The 20482-nt window shown below is 42.3% G+C and overlaps 3 protein-coding genes across 3 annotated transcripts; 2 read left to right on the top strand and 1 right to left on the bottom strand.

Moving 5' to 3' along the window:
* Positions 1 to 70: 70 nt before the first annotated feature.
* On the bottom strand, positions 71 to 4169 carry LOC130191695 (terminal nucleotidyltransferase 5C-like). The gene is made up of 2 exons (XM_056411356.1): positions 3236 to 4169; positions 71 to 2867 (listed from the first exon to the last, which is right to left on the bottom strand). Exons 1-2 carry the CDS (start codon positions 4167 to 4169, stop codon positions 1945 to 1947), a joined length of 1857 nt encoding a protein of 618 aa, XP_056267331.1. The 3' UTR covers positions 71 to 1944.
* A 3353-nt stretch (positions 4170 to 7522) lies between these two features.
* Positions 7523 to 11019, top strand: chmp1b (charged multivesicular body protein 1B). The gene is made up of 8 exons (XM_056410621.1): positions 7523 to 7688; positions 8332 to 8429; positions 8523 to 8669; positions 9317 to 9385; positions 9523 to 9630; positions 9722 to 9765; positions 9945 to 10017; positions 10269 to 11019. Exons 1-8 carry the CDS (start codon positions 7673 to 7675, stop codon positions 10311 to 10313), a joined length of 600 nt encoding a protein of 199 aa, XP_056266596.1. The 5' UTR covers positions 7523 to 7672; the 3' UTR covers positions 10314 to 11019.
* Positions 11020 to 13639: 2620 nt separating this feature from the next.
* Positions 13640 to 17891, top strand: rraga (Ras-related GTP binding A). The gene is made up of 10 exons (XM_056443488.1): positions 13640 to 13780; positions 14098 to 14201; positions 15114 to 15213; positions 15310 to 15376; positions 15463 to 15685; positions 16425 to 16520; positions 16598 to 16720; positions 16822 to 16913; positions 17010 to 17125; positions 17221 to 17891. Exons 2-10 carry the CDS (start codon positions 14175 to 14177, stop codon positions 17322 to 17324), a joined length of 948 nt encoding a protein of 315 aa, XP_056299463.1. The 5' UTR covers positions 13640 to 13780; positions 14098 to 14174; the 3' UTR covers positions 17325 to 17891.
* The last annotated feature ends 2591 nt before the right edge of the window (positions 17892 to 20482 follow it).

The following is a 20482-nucleotide window of genomic DNA, read 5'->3' as shown; positions in this document are numbered from 1 at the left end:
TACAGCCGAAGGAAATTCAACCGGTGACACTGAATCTCAGACCAGCAATGGAAGACTCCAGACAAAGAGCGCTTGTGTTATATTTATTACCACAGTAATGCAACAATCTGAGCAACTAGACATCATAACAGGAATATTTTAATTTCTCTACAGGTGAAACAGTTCCGAACCGATACAACACACCCAACAGTCTGGGGATAGATACATCACTTCAAAGCTACACAGGGCACGACTGCACACAGTATTTTCAACGTCTTCAATATTTCGTTGGAGATTCACGAGCATGTCATCACCAAACACCATCATTACTCAACAGCTATGTGCATTAACATCGTGCTTCTGTCTCAGATTGAGTTAGAACAGCCCGCATACCTGTGCTTATTGTCTGTTTTTATAAATATGTATAGCTATGACATGTACGGTCTGCATGTACACAGTGAACACACAGGGACAGAGTCACTCGCTGCTGGAGGAACGATGGCAGAACATTCACGAGGTCCACTACCACAAACTACTGTCACCATGTAGTACACACAGGAAGTCGATTCCGCCCATTGGAGTTGAGGGGAAAACAGATTTTAAAATGCTCTCTGTTTTCAGCAGGAAACGAAAACAGCCAAAGTTGTCTTCATAAATCCATCAGGAGGTGAATCCGTGTGCTGCGTCTCTGGCATGGAATAAACAAACCCACGTGATGAAATGAAAAGTGAATTAAGCGAAACGTCCACAGCTCTTGGTTTATAACATCTCGCACTATGCCAACATGTTAAAATGCAAAAGCACGACTAAACACCTAAACATCTGCCACTGATCTACGGGGCTGTAGCAACATTATATGGGGAGGCTTTTCCCCCCCTTAAGCTTTTCTTTGCAGTGCAGTTAATAGCTGCATGAATAATAATAATATCGTAATAATAATAATGTTCAAAGAAAACATTAAATGCCTCAGAAACATTTGCCTTCCACTATGAGAGGGATTTTTTCCCACCAATGTTTAACTGTTTTTCAGAGATGTCTGTATTTCTGTTTCTTTCATTGATGTGACATTAAGCAACATTTTATACAATCTCTGTTGAGAGTTGCTGTGTCTGCACATGATGCCAGGCCACTGCCCATCAAATCAGATTAAACCACACCCACTCAGTCCATGATGAAGATGAAACTCTGAATAAACTCTGAATAAAGATGTCTTCCTGAGGTTCAGCCCCCTCTCACCGCCCCAAATTGTTTTTACACAGTCCCTAATTGAACCTACTTGGATCTCTTGTTTCTACCTTTGAAATAAGTTGTTTACATTCACAAATATAAAACCCACGGTAACATGGACACACCACAGGACATGTCTAATATCTGCCCTCAGTAAAGGGTGCCCTATTTCTATACAGTGAATACACAGGAATACTCACGTGCTGAAACTTACTCCACAGAGATGATTCACAAAACAGCTATATGAGGGTTTTAACCCTCAGAAACATTAAGGATGTATCATTAAATCAAACTTTTTCTGCCAACAGGTGTTCAATAGATTCTGTGTTCTTATTTTGAGAAGTGGATCTCCAGGCCTTCGAGAATTGTCACATTACAACAGTCTCCTCACACGAAACGATGACCAGCGTGTAGAGCCCTGCGAAGCTGAGGAGAAACAGCAGTCAACAAAGTCCCTCCACTTGAATGAAATCCTCTCTCCCAGCTCTCGGATAAGTGGGCTCCCGGCATTTCTTTCCTTTCCAAAAGTGTTCGTCTTGAAAGGGTGACATGCTTTGCCTCCAGACCCCTCTTTAGGCCTTTTTTTTTACTGATCTTTCATGTCATAAGCAGGAGGGGGTGAGGGGGTTCAAAGCATCAAAAAAACACTGCGCCCGTGGTTGCGTTATTTTTAAAACTTCCATTTGAGCGCCATGCTGAAAGCAGCCTGCATGCCTCCCCGTGGGCACGTCACTGGAGCTACACCAGGCCCGTCTGCATGTGGACGTGGAGCGGCGGGTAGGGGTGGTAGATGAGCAGCGGCTGGGCCTGTGAGATGAAGTAGCTGCTGTAGATTGGCTCCGTCACGTACGGCGCCGGCTGGTAGAAACAGGTGACGTTGGCCGTGTTGGGGATGGCGTTCTGCTCGCCCAGCACCCTCAGAGCCAGGACCGTGATCATGTTGAGCGTCTGTCTCCTCTCGTGTCCCATCAGACACACCGTGCTCTCGTCTATCACGCGCCGCAGGGTCATCAGGTAGTCGTACTTGCTCGTCTCCTCGTTGCCAAGGAAATGGCTCTGCACGTAGGCCTCGATCTTGCGCTGCTGCTCGCTCACATCGGGGAAGTCGATGAAGAAGCGGGAGCACATGTATCGCTCCAGGGACTTGATCTCTGTCTCACTGGCCGGCCGGAAGTTCCTCACCAGCAGGTCGCTGTATTTCAGCAGGCCCCCGCCTCGGATCTCCTCCGGGTTGCGCGTGGCGATGAGACGGTGGCGGAGGTGATCCATCGCCTGTTCGAAGTCTCCGAACATGCACTCCGCTTCCACGGTGATGGCGGGCCCCCCTTCTGCCCCCGCCCATGGGCTTGCCCCCCAGCTGTTGTGGACAGTGTCCGCCTGCTCTGCTGGCGGCTCATTGATCGGAGGCTGAGCGTGTGCCGCACGTGTTTGGCTTTGTGCTCGTGAATCCGGAGGCTTCTTCGAGTGTTTCGGCTTCACAGTTTGTTCCGCCGGTTGGTTGAAGCCGGTCCCGTCCGGAGGCGTGCTGGCTGGTTGGCATGCGAGGGCCGTCTCTGGCTTGGAGGATGCGAGATTTGAGCCATGAGCGTGAGCGCTGTCCACTGAAGGAGGCTGAAGGGGTTGGGTATGTCTATGGGTGGAAACAGCTGTGTGGTAAGATCTGATAATTCAGTCAGTAAAGACCATTTCTCAGGAGTACTGATCAACTTCCTTGACATTTTCCTTTGTAGTTTTGGTGAAGGGCAATAGTCCGGTCCAACGCCCTGTGAGATGCTGCAAGTTTTCTTCGCTGGAGGAAAGGAATATTCATGATGTGAATATTGTGGACTCGACGTATTTTCAGTGCTGCCGATCACTTTGAACTGAGTCATCTCCGCACAATGGACGTTTTCCTGTGGAGCTGCGGTTTCTGTTCGTTGGGAGGCTTGTGACGCAGACTGCTCTTCACTGCTCTGCGGCTTTAGATGCGTCATCAACGGATCCCTAACATCTGTGTGTAAAGTTTCAGGAGATGGGACTAAAGCATAACCACTGTGGAACTGTCCCTTCTCTTCTCCGTTGCCGTCACACAGCTCAAACACAATGTCTTCCTCTGAATGAACATCCTCTCTGCCATCTACTTGCTCCTGCTGTAAGGAGACGGTCTTGTGTTCTAACCCCTCCTGGACCTCCTGCTTTCCTTCCACATGCTGAACCGTTGCATGTGGAAGGCCTTTCTCAGGCACAGAAGCTGCTTCATTCGGGTCTGGAATTTGGCCGCCGGAGTCTTTTTCAACATCCGCTTTAACCTCCCGAGGAACGCTTTCTTTCTTGTCTTCCTCGCTGTCTCTTTGAGACAAATTCCGAGCATTCAATGCCAACTTTCCTCCCTGTTTCCGTTCAGTCTCCCAGTAAGACTCCAGCATACGGTCTAATATTATCTGGAAAGAGTCCACGCTGAACTCAAACTGTCTCCGAAGGGAGCTGATGAATCGGAGCCCCACGTGTTTAGCTCTGTTGTTAGAAAGCGAGATCAGACTCCATCGGTCGTGCTCATTGAAGACTTTCACCATCTTTCGCACGTAGGCCTCCTTCATCGTCAGGCAGGTGATCTTCCGTCTGTTAACCCCACAAGGTAGGAGGTCTCGTAGGCTGTCGAGCACCACCTCCTTTATCACTTGGAGGTCCTCCTGCCGAGGCAGCTCCACTCCAAAAATGATGTCTAGGTCTCGATAGCCAACGCACTTATCTCTCACCAGGATGTGGCTGGCAGTCGCGCCGTTCAGCCGTATATCTTTCACCTGGATGTCTCTTTCGATCAGCCGATCCTTCACCACGCGAATGAAGTCTTTCGCTCTCACCTGCAGTGTTGGGAAATTCCCTCGTCCGTGGATGGGGATTACCTCAGTCAAGACCTGGTCAAGAGCTTGGATTTGCTCGAGGGTCAAGTTGTGGAACCTCTTCTCTGCTTGATGCTCCATCATCCTCGCCTGCGAAACAGAGGTCTTACATATCACTTTGTGGCTCATGTGAGGAATAATGGCCAGTAGGACAACAGAGTATTTTATTTTTTAAAGCACTTTTCAAAAGGCAATGCACAGAAAGTGCACAGAAAGACTTTACTGTATCATCCCAGCACCTTGCTTTGGTCCTTTTGTTTCCTATGGGGTCTTATGTCAGAGGAGTTTGCACCCTTGTTATTCTCTGATTGTAGCTATGCAATGTGTTTATCAGCCAGATTTTTCAATATGCTCTAATTTACTTCAACATATAGCAAACCGACCTCTGAGCACTGAGTGATAATACCACCAGGTGGCAACAGCATCGTCACATTAAGTCAACTGAATGGCACAGTGAGTGCTTGAATATAAGATATCTTGATGCACTGTAACAATATACGTTTCCCATGTTGAACTTCTCTGTTTGCATGAGGTACAACGACAGGTTTATCTGTGACATACAAATAGGAATGTGCTCTCACATTTTTTTTCTGAGATCATGATTGAATTTTCCACAACAAGGTTGTCATGATAACAGATGTGTACTTCAAACAATTTAATGCAGACAGCAAATCTTGCAGATGTGCCTTGTTGAGCTGTGAATTAACAACTCAATAAACTGTGAGTTTTACGTGTCTGTTATTCACTGGCTGGCAGCTGCAGGGACAATCTGATGGATGGATCTATAAGGGACAGTCTGGACTTGTCTTTTTATATTGCACCTGTTTGTATGAGCTCTCTTCCTCTGAAGTATAGGAGTGCTAAATCTAAGTGTTTCATACAAAAAAAGGCATATAATCCTGTGGTTGAACAGTATAGGCTACTTAATGATTTGTATAAATATATTCCTGCTGTTATAATGGGACAATATTGTATTTATACCGGTGAAACGGGAAAAGGATACGTCATCGTTAATGTACACTGACTCACTGGATACTGAGGAAAATCTTCAGCCCATTGCTAGAAGGCTTTGAAGAACCTTCGTACCGTCAACCTTCATGACAATATTCGAGTTGATAAGTATCCTTGTGGTGTTTTGAAAGATGAACGCTCTCATCATCTCTTTTACTTCATGCAATGAAAAATACATTACTTGTTATCTAGTGTTTTGTATTATCTACTTTAATTGAGTTATGTGTTAAAAGGAGATCTAGTTTCTTTTAGTGAGGGAATTTATCTTGTTACTTTTTAGGTGGCGCTATTTTTCCTTTATTGCTGCTCCATCACACTAATGATTTTTTTTCAAATTCTGTAGGCTATTGTATAGGAAAGTAATCTTTAAATTCAAGGTAGGTGAATCAGCGCAATATCATAAAGCTTGTCAACAAATAAGAAGATGCACAAACTTTCAGGTCATCGTATCAACAGTACTTTAAATACCACTTAATATTATTATCTTCATCATTTTTTTTACCATCTTTAAATCAGAAATTCATACCAGGTGTGACAAAAGTATTATGTAGTGATACGAAATGATCGTCAATCTTTGTTACCTTCGCATTGAAAATGCGGAAGGTTATGTTTTGATCGCCGTGTATTTATTTATTTGTATGCGTGTTATTCGCATAACAAAAAAAGTTGTAAACCGAATCGCATGAAATTTGGTGGGATGATTGGTTATTATCCGGGGACCATTTGATTAGACTTTGGGATCGATCGGGTCAAAGGTCAAGGTCATGAAAAGGTCAACATCTTCTTTTTACCATAGCACGGTCAATTTATATCCAATTGGCATGCAACTAATGCCAACATGTTCATAATTCAATGCCCAATCTTGTGATATGCGAAGGTATGCGCTCTACCGAGTGCCCGTTCTAGTTATATATTGTTTTGTTATCTTTGATCAATTATTCCTACTTTATTTATTTATTTTCTGCATTTAAAAAAGAAGAAGTTTGAATCAAGATATAGGAGCATAACTGTGGCATTTAATACTTTATATTCATGATTAAGCCAGAGCTTAATATGAATATTTTGCAAACCTGGTCTGATGATGTACACTGCACCAACTTAGCTGTTGATTGCAGAGTGTGTGAACACCCTCAGCCTATGTTATTGAGAGGGGCCATCGGGTACATCAAGGCTGTGGCAGTGAGGACACTGGGAAGCACGACACACAGCAGCCTCTAGTGAATCTCAAGGGTTACATCAGCCCCAGTCCTGCAGCAGCACTGCTCCTCTACCACTTGGCTTCTTTGTAGATAAGACTATATGAGTCACACAGCACTGAATGAAACATAGTTGGCTCTCTAGCTGGATTATCTCCCTGTGCGCCAACAACCACACAAAATGCACCACTACAGGGGTCTTGTGCATGCATGGATTATAGCTTTTTTTAAAGACTATTATTCAACCTATAGATTGTCCTGATCTGGAGGGCACACACACATTGATGGACATGTCAAACACTTTTAACCAATAATATTGTGCCCATGCAGGCCACTTTTGTTCTTTGATGTCCAAACTCAAATATTGTCCATTGATCAACTAACTAAATCAACACATCACTGAAAATGAGCTCAGCATCTGTATTTTATGGTGCATTTATCCTCTCTAAAAGACATAGATGGAGGTCTCAAGTTCAACAGGCTCATATGTGGGGCAATTTACTGGAGGCAGATAATAACATCAACTGCGTGTGTCCACACAAATACACACACGTACAACAGACGCACAGTTTTAAGAACTCACCTGTGTTGCGATCAAATTAAAATGGAAAGTAAAGCCGAGGCAGAAACACAAGAAAAGCGAAAGAAACGGTGAGATATCCAACAGGTTTCCCGACCCCGACAGAAAGATTGGATGCTGAAGTTAACGCGGCAGAAGCACTGTTTCCATGGCAATCAGGCGTCACGAAATGTACGGTAAATCACGACTCTCGGTCTCCGCGTCTCACGACAACCGCTCAAGTTTCACCCCCAACGGGGCAGGCCGCCGCGAGACCGTGCGAAGTGACAATAGCACGTTGATAAAGTTTTACTTCATACCGGTGGAGCGCAGCGACGTGTCAGGTTGAGCGACCGGCGTGCTGTTGCGGGGTGAGCATCGCACCAGGCAGGGTGAGTCATCCTCTCTCGCCGCCTGATCCACACACCTAATCATCAGTCCGTTCACCGCCCACTGCTCCGCTGCTTCAGCGCCACACACACTTTCGTCATGTCCACTGAAAGAATAACACCACAAAACACAAACGTGTCACGTTTTAATGTTAACGGTTGTTGTTGTTGTTTTTTCTTCTTCTATTACATTCACATTTTGCGAGGAGGGGGGAGGCAGCTCCCTCGTGACGTCGGACGGAATACCGCCACCACGTGACACTGACGTCATTCGTATTTTGGTAAGACATCAGGAAGTACAGAAGAAAGCGAACCAACGAAGACCGAAACCCGACGGGCTGAAGTTTCACTGACAAGTTCGAGCTTTTTTTTGCGGACTGGCCGTCATTATTTCTTCGCCTAACTGTTGGACTCAATACAAGTCGCGTCAAAATGTCGCAATTGGAAAGTATCCTTTTAAAGCGGCGGTGCGACCGGGACGTCAGAGTGTAGCGTCAATACGGGGGGACGAGACGGAGAACAACAACATGACGAGGCTGGTGAGTTCTGTCCCTGACACAGAAACACCGAAAATACGGGAGGTGTTGGCCTGAAACATCTCCCGTATTTCCAGACTTCGTGAAATGGGACAGAGCTGGGCCGAAGGCCTCGTAGCTCCGAGACAAATGGCTGGAAATACCCGGATATACAATTCAACCGTGTAGTCAGTGTCACTTAACCCCCGAATACAAAAGTAAATAGCCAAGCTTTGACTTGCTCTAATATGTCATCTTGTTATGATTTAACAAAACATTAATACATTCTCAGGAAACTCAACAATATACCAGTTAACGCTACATCACTCTTTTGTCACTGCACCTCTACTCGGTCAAGAGTACAGTTTTTCCCAACATGTTTATTTTAAATGTCAGACGGAATGCCAGATATTGTATTGCTGTTTCAACAATTATTCGCAGGAACTAAGTTGAGATACATCCCACATTTTGAAGCTTAAAGCTATTTCCTCCTACAACCCAAACACATATTTTTTAGTTATCAAAGGTTGTTTGTTGTGTTTGTTTGGACTGTGTCTCCTTAACCTCATATCCTAGAACAACTCTTCAATTTAAAGTTCGCCGCCAAAGAACTCCAAAGAAATTCCAAGAAATGTGACAAAGAGGAAAAAACCGAGAAGGCTAAAATTAAGAAAGTAAGTGTCCCTCTTAGGCCGGTAATCAAGATAACTAAAGGCCAGAGAAGATTTTACTGTACTGCCATATTTATTTATTTGTACTGTCTCTAGGCCATCCAGAAGGGGAATATGGACGTGGCAAGGATCCATGCGGAAAACGCCATCCGACAGAAGACCCAGTCTTTGAACTACTTGAGGATGAGTGCTCGGTTAGAAGCCGTGGCAGCGAGGGTCCAAACTGCAGTTACAATGAACAAGGTAGGTTGAATACTGGGTCACTGCATCCTGCCGGAACACTTGAAGATCAGTGACAGGCTGAAGACCAAGGACATCCAGGAAGACCACACCCTCTCCACTCTACATACGTGGGGAGGAGGTGGAGAGGGTGGACAGCATCAAATTCCTGGGTCTCCACATTACTAAAAACCTTGCTTGGTCCCTGAACACATCACACTTGGTAAAGAAAGCCCAGCAGAGGTTCTTCTTTCTGAGGAGGCTAAAGCAAGCTGGCCTACCCGCTGAACTTCTGGTTAACTTCTACAGAAGTGTGATAGAAAGCATCCTCTGCCAGTGCTTCACTGTGTGGTACTCCAGCTGCACAGCCGACAACAAGAGGGACCTGCACACGGTGTATGCTGGCCGCCTCCAGAAGAAAGCCAGCAGCATCGACGAAGACATCACGCACCCAGGGCACTCTCTGTCTGTTCCACTGCCATCAGGAAGAAGATTCAGAATTATTAAAACCCAGCCTAACAGGCTGAGGAAGAGCTTTTTCCCCAGAGCGGTTTCCTCCATCAACCCCAGACCCAGCAACCCACCCAGCTCACAGTGCTGCGGGGGGACCAAAATACACATTTACACAACACTTGTTCACTTCTAAGCCATTGATCCCTGTGTTTTTTCAGGTCACAAAGTCTATGGCTGGAGTGGTGAAAAGCATGGACGCCACTCTGAAGTCTATGAATCTGGAAAAGGTCGTCATTTACACGCAAACATATATATTTTTTCATATTTCTTTTTAGCAATTGGAATGTAACTGTCACAGCAGTTGGTAAACAACCCCAAACTCCTCATAATAATAAAACAATCTCAATCCCTTCTTTCTTTTCAGATTTCCGGTATCATGGACAAATTTGAGCGCCAATTTGAAACTCTGGATGTTCAGACAGCCCACATGGAGGACACCATGAGCAGCACAACAACACTCACAACACCACAGGTACGTGTCTCCTCTACTCTTACATGCTTTCTTGTTGTTGTTTTCTATAAAGACAAACCCCTTAACTGGAAACATCATGTGTGTTTTTTAGAATCAAGTGGACTCATTGATGCACGAACTGGCTGATGAAGCAGGGTAACCTTCTTAATTTTTTGTGAAATGATGTGTAAATAGAGGATGTTATTGAAACAAAATAGATGGACATTGACAATAATGTTTCAGACGGTGTGTTATTCACTATGACGTGAGCAAACCTGTTGTTTGTAATCTAAAAATGAGGTTTAAATGTTGTTGTGTGTGTGCGTCATGTCTAGATTGGACCTGAACATGGAGCTCCCTCAGGGACAGACGGGATCAGTGGGTACCAGCGTGGCCTCTGCGGAGCAGGTACACATGCATACTTGATGTTAAAATTGTTCCACATCTGGCAAAGATACACTTTAAATATACATACAAAATCTCATAAACCAGGTGGCTTGTAGCAGTGTAAATTAAGGGTTTATCATATAGACTGAGTGAAAAAGAAATGTGATTACAGTAAAGACAAACAAGGTCAAACAATTCCCTTCAAATCAAAATAACCCTGATTCTTCTCTCATCTTCATCACTAATGCCAGTCTCTGCTCTCTTGTCCAAAGGATGAACTGTCTCAAAGGCTCGCCAAACTCCGAGACCAGATGTGAAGGACATCTGCATTGGACTCGCACCGTCCTGAATATTACTCCCACACTGCTTTTATTGAAATTGTGTCTTTTCTCCTCTTTACATCTCGCGTCTCTTTGTAGAGGAGCTATTGTATCATCGTTTTGTCCCGCGGACGCTAGCCCTCGTTGGCTGTATATTAATAATAACCTTTGGATTTTGTAAACTAACTGAGATTCTGGTTATTGAAAATGTATTTATTTCTTAAATATACATATTTACATGTGAGGACGCTCTAATGTAACTTTATTGTTTGATATGTATACTTAAGAACTTCATACATTTTGTTAAATTTATAGAGCGTGGCAGTTGTTATGTTATTCACAAGACAACATATTATAAAGGTTGAATAAGCTGATGGTTTTGGAGTATATAATGACATGGTATCTTAATACGTGCATGATTGGAGAAAACGTATATCTGCTTTTTCTCTTTGTTTCAGAGTGTGAAAGACTTTCCCCCTTACTGTTGAACTGACTCCTTGTTTAGATTTGTTGTATTTTATTTACAAGGAATATTTCAAGAAGATACCGGACTAATAGTCTGTTTATTCGGTCATCTTAAGCATATTCACTGATCATTTGGGAAGGGGTTACAGTATGGAGACTACATACTGTAAGTAAATAATAACATTTTATAATACTTTCATCTCGCTGCCTTTTTAATCATAAAGTAACATTTTTGTTCCATCTGTTGTGAAATTTACTTTTTTTAAATTTACTGTACTGGTTTTATGTTGAGGTTTTGGCTCATCCAGCTGTCGGGGGGGCGAACCGGAGACAAAGGATCTCATTTATCAACATTATGTAGGTGCCGATATTTGTAGAAAAAATATATGCCTATCTAATGAATATCCCCAGAGACAGAAATATAATGGCTGAGAATAAAACACATTCGTAGGAAATGTCAGAAATTCAATTTTAAAAGAAGAAGACAATTGCTGTTATATAAATGTGTAATACCATCATATAAAAGAGGACACCAAGTATTTCAGGTGTGTGTAAAGTGGCTCTCTTTGCTATATTATATAACCGTATTTCTAGCCATGTCATTGTTTCTCTCATTTGCTCATCAACTCAAAGAAGACAAGTGGTCCAAATCAGCTGCTCTCTGCCTTCTCCCCTTTGTCTCTTGCTGCTCTGTCCCTCTTGGTAATCATAGTTCGCTTCAAGAGGAAATCTTTTTATGTTCTCCACTGCATGCAGATGAGGTCAGTCAAATATTCCATCACTGTGAGCTGAGCTCTATTACAGCAATATATGTGTAAGAAAGACACATTTGGCTTCTCTGCAGCTGAAGAAGTGACAGGAAGGTTATGGTAATTGTTTATTGGAGTACATATTGGATGCAACATGTCTTTGTTTAGGGATAGTACACATAAAGTATGTGAATTTAAATGCTAATTTAAAGCAGATTGCGCTGACAAAAGCTATAGGAGGCTTGCCCGAACATGACGTCATGATTATTTACTCCCATCTAGTGTCTATTGTCGAGAACTGCAACACAAATGTACCACGTGTTGAGGAGAGACAGCGCGTGAGATTACTGACAGTGGTAAGCGGCACGTATCATTGTTTTTCATAATGAATAGGCAGGTCCACTGCTTTAATATGGTAATCACCATCAATCAGTCTCTTTCTTTTTTCATCATTTCTATTATCTTTTTATTGATGTGGAAAACCCCCTCTGCATCGCTTTTTTTATTGCATTTCTGTATTCTCGTTTTTCTTCATCTGTGTGTGTGTGTCGGTACAAAGGTCACATAGGAAAACATAGGAGAAATATGCACGTGTGTGTCGGTACAAATGAGGGTTGAGCCGGAAATACATAATCAAGTACGGGTCGTGTGTCTGTTCTACCACGTGTCCAGTCTCTGTCAACAACTTCACCGCAGTCCGCTTGTTGTATGGCAGACAGACAGCCGGACAGACGGAGAGGTCAAGAGAGACAGAGTGAACAAGGCTTACGGGGTTGTGAGAAAACGTCTTGTATTACAATACACCGATCGCTGTGCAGCATTGTATATCTGCTGCCTTGCGTAGACCGAGAATCATCCATCCCTCAACCTTCTTAAAACAAATGAGAGGTGGGTTATATTAATGTTATTTTTACATTTGTTAAAACTGTTATTTCATACAAAACATTCAAATCTTATTGTTTTTTTCTGAAAACACAATGACCATCTCGGCCTGGACTCCTCCCTCTTCTCCTCCTTCATCTCTGACGATTTAAAACCTGCCTGCATCACCTATGACCTCACAAGAGGGCGAGGCCTCCAGCTCAGTTGCTGGTTCTGTCTCTGATCGTCAGATAGCAGCTGTGGTTTACAACGTTCCGAGACGATGTTAAAACCAGCGTGCTACATTTGTCGAACAAGTTTTTGGGTAGATACTGGGAAGAGATCTGTTACTGGTGTCAGATTAATCAACCCAGTCAGAAACACCACGAGAAATAAAGAAGATATTAAGAAATATGACACCGCAGTTACATCAATAAAAAAAAAAGTGGTTTGATAAAATGTCAGTGGAAGTGTTTTCAATTACTGAAGAAAGGTAAATAAAAGAGGAGGGGGCCCAGAAGGGCGCAATCATCTGATACCTCTGGGCACTATGTGATAACTAGTGGTGCTATACGTGTCGGGAGAGGAAAAGTATTGATATTATCTGACTAATTCTAACATTTAGGCACAAACACTTGTCAGTTGGCCTTCTGCGGTGCCAGTGCCACTCGGAGGATCTCGGCCCTGCTGGCATTATGGTTCCTCCTTTTTTTTTCTTGAGGACTCTTATGCCAGCAACAAGGCGAAATTGGATAATGTGATCATATATAATGATAATTGCTGAAATATGACAAAAAGCTCAAAGTGTGTAAATTTCATAAAACATTCAGATTTTCAAGAATGTGAAGGCAGCCCTTTCAAATGCCTTGAATAGTTTATCACTATTGATAGTAGCAAATGCAGTATACATAGCAAATATGCATTAAAACATGCGTTTCCCTTCTTCAATCTTGCACTAAATGTACTAATAGTACTAAACCTATGATGACTCTTACAGGAGAATCAGACATAATGAATATTTACCCCTATGTGTTGCCTGTTAGGCAATTTTGACATTATGCTTCCAAAATGCTCTAACTGTGTCTAGTTTCATAACCTTAATTTAATATATATATATATATATATATATATATAACATCAATATTTAATTTGTGTGTAGTCTCGTTGTTGAACATGATCTGGTAATGCAGCACAAATCTGCCCATAAGACAAAACTCTGGGCATAAACCCCACCGATCCATCATGTGACTTTGGCGTAAACAGGAAGCAGCTGATCTAGACTTCACTCCTGCTTCTATCAAGTATTGAGTACAACTGTAGTCCTGAAAACAAAAAACAACTGGCCGTCTGAACTTGCTTGACTTTAAGTCACCGATCTACCCGTCAGGAGTAAGTAGACGACACACTGCTGAGGTTTAACTTAGCGAGCTAACCTTAGCCGTTCAGCTCGGCTAAGCTAAGCTAACACACACACACACGCACACACACACAAAGAGCTAGCTAACCTATATCTGGATACTTGTCCTGCTCGCTAACTTAGCATTAGCCTAATGTTTATCCTGGAACAGAGACCACAGTTTAAGTAAAGTTGTTGAACTGTTTTTATGTTCGTCTGTGTCTAATGAGCTCGTGACTGGATACCCGCGTTCAGAGGTGTCCCTTCGTCGTAATATCGACAGGTGAAACTACGTGTGTCTGTTCTGCAGCCGGAGGAGAGGAGAGCTGCTGCAGACGCTGACTAAAGTCATCTGAGAAATACTCGACATCGTGTCTGCCGAGGGGGATGTCAAGCACAGCAATGAAGAAAAAGGTGAAGCAGCTGATCGTAGCATCGAGTACTCCGTAGCGGTTCACGTACTGACGTACACCGTCGAGGTGGTTGTACTTTACTCGAGTACTTTCGTTTCATGCCTCCACTCCTTCTTCAATGCCTTGAAATGGCTCTAATGATGTATAATCACATCTTGATATGTCCTGTTTGCTATTTTTAGGAATTGGCCCAAAATACACATGTTGTACCGACATTGTATGAAAGGTCCCACTTCTATGCTGCACTTCCAGCAACATATATCCGTCCACTATTCTCTGAAATGACTGGTGATTAAACATCATCACACACTTATTCACAGACATTTTTAAGGCTGATTCTAAAAGTAAATTTAAATGATGGGATTTCGTGTTTCGCTCTCCAAATAATATTCCCGGCAGAGTGGAGAACCCGTTGAAGCACTTCAGGTCATTGTGTAATCGGATACAATCTTACAAAAACTATAAATGAACAATGTAATTAAGAAATGACATGACATGTACCATACATATAATCAGTTAATAGAATATGAGGCATTGTCAGGTATCACATTTCTCAACAGGAATTTAAATCAGGCCTATAAACTAGCTACAACATTGTAATGTTCTAAGATGTCAATGCACCACTAATCATACACTAAAAAATAACACTGACTCTTCGATTGCATAATAAGTACCGTTGCGTTTGATATTTCAAGTGCATGATGTTACCTGCAAGGTTAATTTACTAAAGTTAAAGTATAAATGTAGGACGTTTACATCCTATGAAGTGTTTTAACATTGCAATATTGCTTTTTTTAAAAATTTTTATTATTAAAGGTTCTAGATATTTCTTCCACCGCTGTTCCCTGAGAGTAGAGGAGAGACGAGACTTCATCTTCAGTGATGAGTGAATCGGTTGCATTTGTGCTTTCAGGTGTTACTGATGGGAAAGAGTGGGTCTGGAAAGACCAGTATGAGATCAATCATCTTTGCTAATTACATAGCTCGAGACACACGGCGCCTTGGAGCTACAAGTAAGAGTGCTTTAAACTAAAAAGATGTTGCATGATGCCACATATTCCTTTTGATATCATCCTCAAAATGATATGTACATCCTTTGTTGAATGTAGTTGACGTGGAGCACTCCCATGTACGGTTTCTTGGCAATCTGGTCCTAAACCTGTGGGACTGTGGAGGGTAAAGTACATTTGTTTTTGTTATTTGCCACTTTTTGGACCAACTTCTTCAGTGAAACGTTGCTCTGTGCTTCCTTTACCCACCAGACAGGACACGTTCATGGAGAACTACTTCACCAGCCAGAGGGACAACATCTTTAGAAATGTAGAGGTACTTATTTATATATTCGATGTTGAGAGCCGCGAGCTGGAGAAAGACATGCACTACTACCAGTCGTGTCTGGAGGCCATCCTGCAGAACTCCCCCGACGCCAAAATCTTCTGCCTCGTTCACAAAATGGATCTGGTGCAGGAGGACCAGAGAGATTTGGTGAGCGTAACATTTTGGAGGGTTGTCTTCAGCTCTGCTGTTTACCTGTTTGTTGATTTAACAGAAGCCCATAAACAAACACTTGACAGCCAAGTTCAGAGTCGCCACAAACTGCTTTCTTTGGCACATTTCTTTGGCTTTTGTCTGGTAAAATTTTGTGGCTGTGATTTTTTTATTAAAATTGACAATCACAAGACGGTATGAAAATAAGATGACCGTCAACCATTGTGTTGTAATTTGTTTTAGGGAACATCTGTATCAATAATTTTACAATTTATCACTTGGCTCTAATAAATAGTCCTGTTGAAATAATAGATAATTATAATAAATAAAATAATAACGGATGGCTAAATGAACAATATGACTGCTATTATATATTTTAAATAAGGTAAGCTGCTGAACAACAATGAAACCTGAGGTGATGGTAAACACAAAATAAAAAATATCAATGTAGCTACCAGTATTAATAATCATTTTATGAATGACATTTATATCTTTTTAAAAGACAAATGTCTATTATAAATCCGGACATTTTTCAATACCTTTAGATTGATTACAATGGAAACTTATATCTGTAATACTTGACATCACTTTATGGTCCTTGTTAATCCACGCATTTGATGACATTCATTAACTGCCCGAAAAAGGGCTCATATTTCCCTCCCCCACCCTCGATGGCATATTTGTTTTTGATGAATGAATGGATCTGATCATGTGACCGTCATAACTGTTTCAACAGATCTTCAAGGAGCGTGAAGAGGATCTGAAGAGACTGTCCAGACCTCTGGCTTGCACTTGCTTCAGGACATCAATCTGGGACGAGACCCTGTACAAGGTATTTGACCTCTTGTCTGTCCGGATGTCTGGGGATGAAGTTGACACCGTATGAAACATAAAAAAATGTCTTTGCAGGCTTGGTCTAGCATAGTGTACCAGCTCATCCCGAACGTCCAGCAGCTGGAAACCAACCTGAGAAACTTTGCGCAGATCATAGAGGCAGACGAAGTCCTTCTGTTTGAGCGAGCCACCTTCCTGGTGAGAGCGGCCCCCCTCCTCTGGTCTGGGGTCTGGGCAGGACATCTGGATCCAGCAATGAAAGTGTTTGTATTTGTTTCACCATGTTTTTGTAAATACAGGTGATCTCCCACTATCAGTGCAAAGAGCAGCGCGATGCTCACAGGTTCGAGAAGATCAGTAACATCATCAAACAGTTCAAACTCAGCTGTAGGTGAGTTCCCTCTGCAGAAACATCGGCGTCACACAACCCGTCGCCCACCAACGCTTTATGATGTTTCTGATTTTATTTATTTCTATCGTATTCCAGTAAACTCGCAGCCTCTTTCCAAAGCATGGAAGTGAGGAACTCCAACTTTGCGGCCTTCATTGACGTCTTCACCTCCAACACATATGTCATGGTCATCATGTCGGACCCCTCCATTCGTGAGTAGTGGCGATTTAACGTTTCTTCGCATTGAGTTTAGAAACCAAATCGGCATAATAAAAATCCAAGTCTCCTGTTTCTTCTTTTTTTTCAGCATCTGCGGCCACTCTCATCAATATCCGTAATGCTAGGAAACACTTTGAGAAGTTGGAGCGAGTAGATGGACCCAAGCACAGCTTGCACATGCGAATGCGCTAGCCGTGTATTTGTCCCCATGGAAACCATCAGCCAATCAGTCCACAGACCGCAGGCGGCGTGCTGCGGTCTTCCAGCTCCGACACACGAGCAGCCCTGCACTGTCTATTCTGTATCTTCTTATTCAATCACAGCTATTACAGGAAAAATCATATTTCCGTTTGGTCTGATTTCTACAGTGATCATAAGTACCTTGAACTTCGACATAGACTGTTGGAATATTTTCCCCATTTGTTCGACCCCATTAAAGTTAAATGAATAGTTGTGTTTACTATGAAGGGGACTTCCTTTGCTGTCACACCTTGTCTTATACAGTAGATTCATTCACTCCATGCAGTGAATCCCAGTGATCGGGCAACGTTGTCTCCAAATGATGAACAGCGGATACTGTTTGATTTTCAAATGCAGTTTGTGAGCTGTTACACTTTGAAAAGAATATATAGTTATATTCAGAAACATATGTGTTGTGTTTTTTCTTCTGCTTTTACCATACCTGCGTTTATGAGATTGGAGTGAGACACGGAGAAACTGTGATGTGGTGCTCTTCGCAATAAAACATCTTTGATGGGACGTGTGGAGTCTTCGCCAATCAGCGTTAAGATGTCGACAGCGTTTGGGGGCTTCGGGTTAGCTTGAATGTCAGCCCGCTACAGCTACTGCTGTAATGCTGCACGGTGTATCGATACTAACAAGGTACCCGTACGTTAACGATATGATTTTGCATATTTTTTGTATCAATACTTAATTTAAATAGCTCTCGATCAGAGCGCACGCGCTGCTCCGTGTCATGCTGTCTGCACGCATTGCGCTGCGCAGCGCTCTCACAGCGAGTGGCGTCAGGCGGCGGAGCTTTTGAGACCGTCTTCGGCTTTAAATTAATAAAAAAAGATGCTGGAAGTAAAATGTTTAAGTACTTTATCGACAATGCAGACAGTCTGTAAAGTTATATAACTCTACAATTGCTAATACTAATATTACTGCCATTTGTTAAAGGGGACATATTATGAAAATTCCACTTTGTTAGTGCTTCTATACGTTAATTTGGGTATCTGGCATGTCTCCCAACACAAAAACGCTGGGAAAAAAACAACTCACGCGGCTTGTGGTTCCTCTGTCAGAAACGATATGCTTGAGTGCGTCAAATGGGATCACCACCAACGTCTACGTAGATTTTGAAGCACGCCCATGAAGGGAGTCTGGCTACATGGCCTTGGACCGCCCCCCACCACAACTTTGCAGGTAAAGTTTATGTGAAAGTTGTGTTCATATTACAGACATGAGTCATCAAATAAGTCACAAGTCATCAAATACAACGATTTAATAAGTAAACAAGGTTTAAACGCTAATTAATGGAGGTAAAAACGTAACCCCCGCCCCTGCTTGGTCACTTACTGTTGTCAGATAACACTTTAGTTTACAGATGGAACTTTACTCATGTAGCATTTATATCTTTATGGCGTTCCCGTTACTTGCATTTACACAAACACTTTCACAAACAGTAACTTACATAAACATACTGTATTTGCTACATACTCATACATGCACAAACTATTCACGTACTCGAATCTCTAGCACCACGTATGCTCTCAAAACCGCTAACAAGACTGTGAGACCTTAGCCAATGTAAAAACAAACAAAATGTAGAAGTGACATTCAGAAACGTCCTGTTGAGCCCTAACTTCTCGAACTTGTTCGGGAGCCTCTTCTTGTTCAGGGTCTGACTCTGGTTCAAAACGATATGGTTGCACGACGCTATCTTCATCTGCAGTAGCCATATTTCTACAAAGGTAATGGCTAGCTGGGCAGGCAGCAGCTAGGCGAGCTGAGGAGAGGGGGGAGGGGGAGGAGCTGGCTCATTAGCATTTAAAGGAACAGGCACTCAAAACAGGTTAATCTGTGGGGAGGTGTTTTTGACAGGGTAAAAAGGGTGCTGTTTGAAATGATTCTTGTGGTATTTTGACCAAAATATGTTACAAACATTTCATTAAGACCCCAAGGAACCATATCAACTTGTGGAAAAATGGGCATACGATGGGTCCTTTAAGTGTTGAAAAAGTTGTTAAAAAGTGAAGCATACAGATATTTTATGTATTACTATTACATATGCATATACCAGTATCGTATTTATGGTATCATATCGTTTTTATGGTATCGAATTGTGCATATATTCTATGTATTTTGAAGCGATGTCACGAAGCCACCAGCTCTAACTGGTTCTGTGCTGTGACGTCGCTAGTGACGTCACGGAGCACCGAACCAGACTATATAAATAGAAGTGATTTCCAGCAGGCTGCACCACCCTTTCAATGTGAAACACAGAAGGGAGTGGGGGGATTTGTGAATCCTACAGAAGAGGGAGGGTGTAGGCAATTCACAGATCACCTTCTGTGGGATTTATGAATCCCACAGAAGGGGAGGGGGGGATAGAAACACACACATCTAAGTATGTATATTTATATATACATTCATATATATATATATATGAATATATACAATTATGTATGTACATATAAGTATATATGTACATGCATACATACATATACAGAGTCTATGTATATGCATGTACATATATACTTATATGTACATACATAATTGTATATATATAATATATTGTATATATATAATATAATATAATAAATTGTGTTGAGTATTTTCTGAACAGAAGAACATATCAGTACATATTTACTTCCTGTAAGGAGACTTCCTCCTTGGAGATCGTTCCTCTTGTTCCTTCACGTCCCATTCGGGTCTCTGGCCACGAGGCCTTCGGACACCAGTTGTCCTGTGCACATGACAGATGGTGGCCAGAGTTTGCGAGTGAGTGCAGCTGTTATTCATGGAGTCGACAGCAGTCTGGAACGTGTTCCAACAAATGGCTGAGTTAAGCTTGTTATATATATTTAATAATATAATTTAATTTTCTTTATTATCTGAATTAGCATTTAAGATTGTAAAAAAACATATCGCATTTAATATTCACGAGGAAAGAAATGATTGCGGTAGAAACATCTTTAGGTTTTATTTGGCAAGAGTTTAAGTGCTAATCTGCTTCACCAGGTCTGTGGCTGTGGTTTGATCAGATTTGATTGAAAGTTGAACGCGACTGAGCTGCTCCTGCTTTTAAGCAACATTAAGTCCACGGTGAGGGAAAATAGTAACGC

This window comes from Pseudoliparis swirei, chromosome 3, assembly GCF_029220125.1.
Source record: "Pseudoliparis swirei isolate HS2019 ecotype Mariana Trench chromosome 3, NWPU_hadal_v1, whole genome shotgun sequence".
NCBI classification, from domain to species: domain Eukaryota; kingdom Metazoa; phylum Chordata; class Actinopteri; order Perciformes; family Liparidae; genus Pseudoliparis; species Pseudoliparis swirei.
This window is presented reverse-complemented; position numbering and strand designations above follow the sequence as displayed.

What these genes read in the sequence shown, in the direction of transcription:
- LOC130191695 (XM_056411356.1), bottom strand. Translation starts at nt 4,169, where the DNA reads ATGATGGAGCATCAAGCAGAGAAGAGGTTCCACAACTTGACCCTCGAG. An exon ending in GAAGGGACAGTTCCACAGTG is followed by an intron (nt 2,868 to 3,235) that starts GTTATGCTTTAG and finishes ACTGAATTATCA; the next exon opens with GATCTTACCACACAGCTGTT.
- chmp1b (XM_056410621.1), top strand. An exon ending in AGAAGGCTAAAATTAAGAAA is followed by an intron (nt 8,430 to 8,522) that starts GTAAGTGTCCCT and finishes TACTGTCTCTAG; the next exon opens with GCCATCCAGAAGGGGAATAT. An exon ending in CAACACTCACAACACCACAG is followed by an intron (nt 9,631 to 9,721) that starts GTACGTGTCTCC and finishes TGTGTTTTTTAG; the next exon opens with AATCAAGTGGACTCATTGAT.
- rraga (XM_056443488.1), top strand. Translation starts at nt 14,175, where the DNA reads ATGTCAAGCACAGCAATGAAGAAAAAG. An exon ending in GCACAGCAATGAAGAAAAAG is followed by an intron (nt 14,202 to 15,113) that starts GTGAAGCAGCTG and finishes TTGTGCTTTCAG; the next exon opens with GTGTTACTGATGGGAAAGAG. An exon ending in AACCTGTGGGACTGTGGAGG is followed by an intron (nt 15,377 to 15,462) that starts GTAAAGTACATT and finishes TTTACCCACCAG; the next exon opens with ACAGGACACGTTCATGGAGA.